We start from the raw sequence: 3089 nt of genomic DNA, 5'->3' as shown, positions 1-3089 counted from the left end.
TAGTTAGCCTAAAGCTTAACTTACAGACATATAATATAGTTTGCCTAAAACTAACATTTGGATATTTTATTTGGTAACAAAATGTTTTAGCTAAACTTACAGACATATAGTTATCCTAAAACTAACATTTGGGTATTTTATTTTTTGGTAACAAAATGCTTTAGCATATAGTTAGCCAAAAATTAACATTTGGGTATTTTCTTTGGTAACAAAATGCTTGCTGCAAACCGTCGGGCACAAGGTTAGCTTAGTGTTGTCTCATTCTCTCTACTGATTCCTCACGTCTGTATCTACTTTAGCGTCTATATGGAAGACATCGGGCAGAGCAGCCGCTCCACCGCGGCGCTGTAAGATGACGTAGTATTAAGAGAGACAACGGTAGCGAGTATGGAAGACTGACAACACAAGGCTTTCACCCAAGAGGGCGGGGTTCATGTCCCTGGTCGTGTCCTGCCAAGCCGGTCTACAAATCAATAAGATGCTAACGGAGACTTTTGCGTCAATGACAAACGCCAAAGGCACCTGACCAAGCGTCGCTTTTTGACACGACGGGGGTGAAAATGAGCTGATTTTTTTCTTCCGAAAGTAGTGATTAGCTCACCGCTGCCCCTAGTGTCCAATCAGGGGTAAAACATCCAGCTATGGCTGCAGGAAACAAAAAAGAGACAGACTCAAGTGTCTTGATGTTGTTGTTTTTTCTTTGGAGTGCGGCGTTTGATGAGTATTTTGTGTCATGGAAGCCACAGCAGGATGTGCATGTACGTGGCTGCGCGGATCATAAGAACACCTATAGGTGCTGATTTTTCACACCCAGCCGTGGCAGCTGTCACGTCTCATCTCAGAACACAAAAGAAGAAGAGACGCATGCATCATTATTCAGGATCTTACTTCTCCTCCGGGCCCCATCTTATTTTCATCCATTTTCCTCCCCCACCCACTCCCGACAGCTCATTATATAGCTGTTCCCACAAATCCCACGATGCACCTGTAATTATCACGCCCACGCCTGTTTACCTCCAGCCAGTTGCCTGGAGGGGGGCGTCTCTCTCTCTTTCTCTCTTTGTCTACCTCTCTCTCTTCTTGTCCCTTTCTTCTCCCTGTCCTTGTCATTTATTTCCTTTGCCCACAGTTTGTATTTTATCCTCTCTATTCCTGTGTATATGTCTCTCTTATTCACCGCTTACCTTTCTTTCTTTCTTCTTTCTTTCTTTTTAATTTTCTTTGCTTTTCATGCACATTTTCTCAACAGAGCAGCGTAACTAAAGAAATAAAATGCACACAGGTCAGTTATGATCATAAAATTACACACTTTCAGAAACATTAAAACATTGCATATAGTCACTTTAATAAGAATATCTGTATTTTGTTACCAAGCACAGAGGAAATACAGTAAAACCTTTCTGCTCTCTCTCTCTCTCTCTCTCTCTTTATTTCTGGATCTCTTTCTTGCTCTCAAAAGGAATAAAAGAGAAACGCATGGGATCAGCAGCTTGACTTACTTTATTACCACCGGGAATATTAAACATGTGCTGTAAAACAAAGCCAGTGTTAGATCAACATCTGGGCTGATTCCCTTCAGTCTAATGATGGGGAATTGTTAAAAAACAAAAAAACTACACTGTAGGAAGAGCTGAAACGTGAGCTGAGCACAATGAGAAAAGCTGTTTGTAGAGCTGTAGCAATGCCAAATTCTTCTGTATATTGTCTCAGAAATATTGCGATTAACAATATAGTTGTCTCTTTAGGTCAAATTTAAAAATAGTTATTTATTTATTACTTTAAAAACATACTAAGTTTTAAGTTAATCCCAGTATACTGTACGTCTTTTAGTTATTTATTATGTGTCATGTGACCCAGATAATGTAATACAAATACACAGGCTATGAAGTAAACTACTTCTCTTTATATATATATATATATATATATATATATATATATATATATATATACACATACATATATGTACATGTGGCTATGAACGCGTTTAGGGTCAAATTCCAACAACTGACAATTAAACTAACAATAAAAATATATAGTCCGACCAATAATCCCTTTTATAATTACAATTTGGCATAACTAAACAAAATTAACAATTACCAGCCATACGCCTTAGGACCTTAACTAATTATAGCAATTAATAGGGTAAAACAAATAAAACAAATTGACAATTAGACAGTGATGTAATCATTGTTCCAGGCCTAACTGTCTTTTGTGCGTGTTGTCCCCGTCTGTCCTCTCAGATGAACGGCCAATCAACTTGCGTGTGGTCAGTCAGAACATGCAGGAAGGCGACCTCCCATTGGGCAAGCAGCTAGCCAATGAACTGAAGCGCCATCACAACCTCAACAACCACAACCACAACAACAACAACAACAACAGCAACAGCAACACAGAAGAGACCAAAACATCAGCAACAGGTTAGTCACGTTAAATGTAAATTATTCAAGGTTTTACAGTGGCTGGTAGATGGTTGAAGGCATTCAATTTCCCAGCATTCCATCCTTTGTACTACAGTGCACAGGTACATTTACAACATTTGCACACAGGGATTTAAATGACCTTTTGTATTCACCAGCCAACATGGCTAGTACACTTTTAAAGTCACTAGCCAATCACAATTTCCACAAGCCAATTTTTTTAGCAGATTATGGGTGCTGCTGAGTACATTTAAGCATCCATGTTTCTTTAAAAATATGTGTTTGGGTTGATGGTTGGTAGATGAAATATACTATATTATAATATATTTTTTACAATGTTATACCCGCCAAAGTTACCGACTGGCGGGTTGACAGGTGTCAATTTAAAACCTTAAATATTTAGTTTTTAATCTACTGTGTATCCAAAAGCAATGACCTACATTTCTACGCATATGTGCCTGTACATTGTGTCAATGACAATAAAATTGATTTGGATTGTGTTATGAGTTTGTGCGATGCTTTGTGCTGCATTATTAGGCGCTTTGCTGACGATACCGTCCTTTTTCTTCAGAAAACGGGACGTCGCAGCGAGCGTCCAGCAACCCAGAGAAGAAGACCATCAAGTCAGAGCCGGAAGACTCCACATAGTGCCTCCCGCCTCGCCCTACCACC

At 39.2% G+C, this 3089-nt stretch overlaps 1 protein-coding gene and 1 long non-coding RNA gene across 5 annotated transcripts in view; one reads left to right on the top strand and one right to left on the bottom strand.

Moving 5' to 3' along the window:
• The window catches only part of LOC116674093 (uncharacterized), a 15972-nt gene that overhangs the window by 6843 nt on the left and 6040 nt on the right, over positions 1-3089 (bottom strand). The window lies entirely within an intron of this gene.
• LOC116674032 (NGFI-A-binding protein 1) overlaps positions 1-3089 on the top strand; it is a 27122-nt gene extending 24033 nt beyond the window's left edge. For 2 of the 4 annotated variants that reach the window (XM_032506524.1, XM_032506521.1), the window contains 2 exons: positions 2241-2417; positions 2989-3089. In XM_032506524.1, the coding sequence (XP_032362415.1) occupies positions 2241-2417; positions 2989-3065 (254 nt within the window). In that variant the 3' untranslated portion in view covers positions 3066-3089. The remainder of the gene's footprint in view (positions 1-2240; positions 2418-2988) is intronic. The other 2 variants (XM_032506523.1, XM_032506522.1) reach the window with 1 other exon arrangement.

This window comes from Etheostoma spectabile, chromosome 24, assembly GCF_008692095.1.
Source record: "Etheostoma spectabile isolate EspeVRDwgs_2016 chromosome 24, UIUC_Espe_1.0, whole genome shotgun sequence".
Taxonomy (NCBI): domain Eukaryota; kingdom Metazoa; phylum Chordata; class Actinopteri; order Perciformes; family Percidae; genus Etheostoma; species Etheostoma spectabile.
Note: the sequence above shows the minus strand (reverse complement) of the source record. Positions and strands in the feature narration are given on the sequence as shown.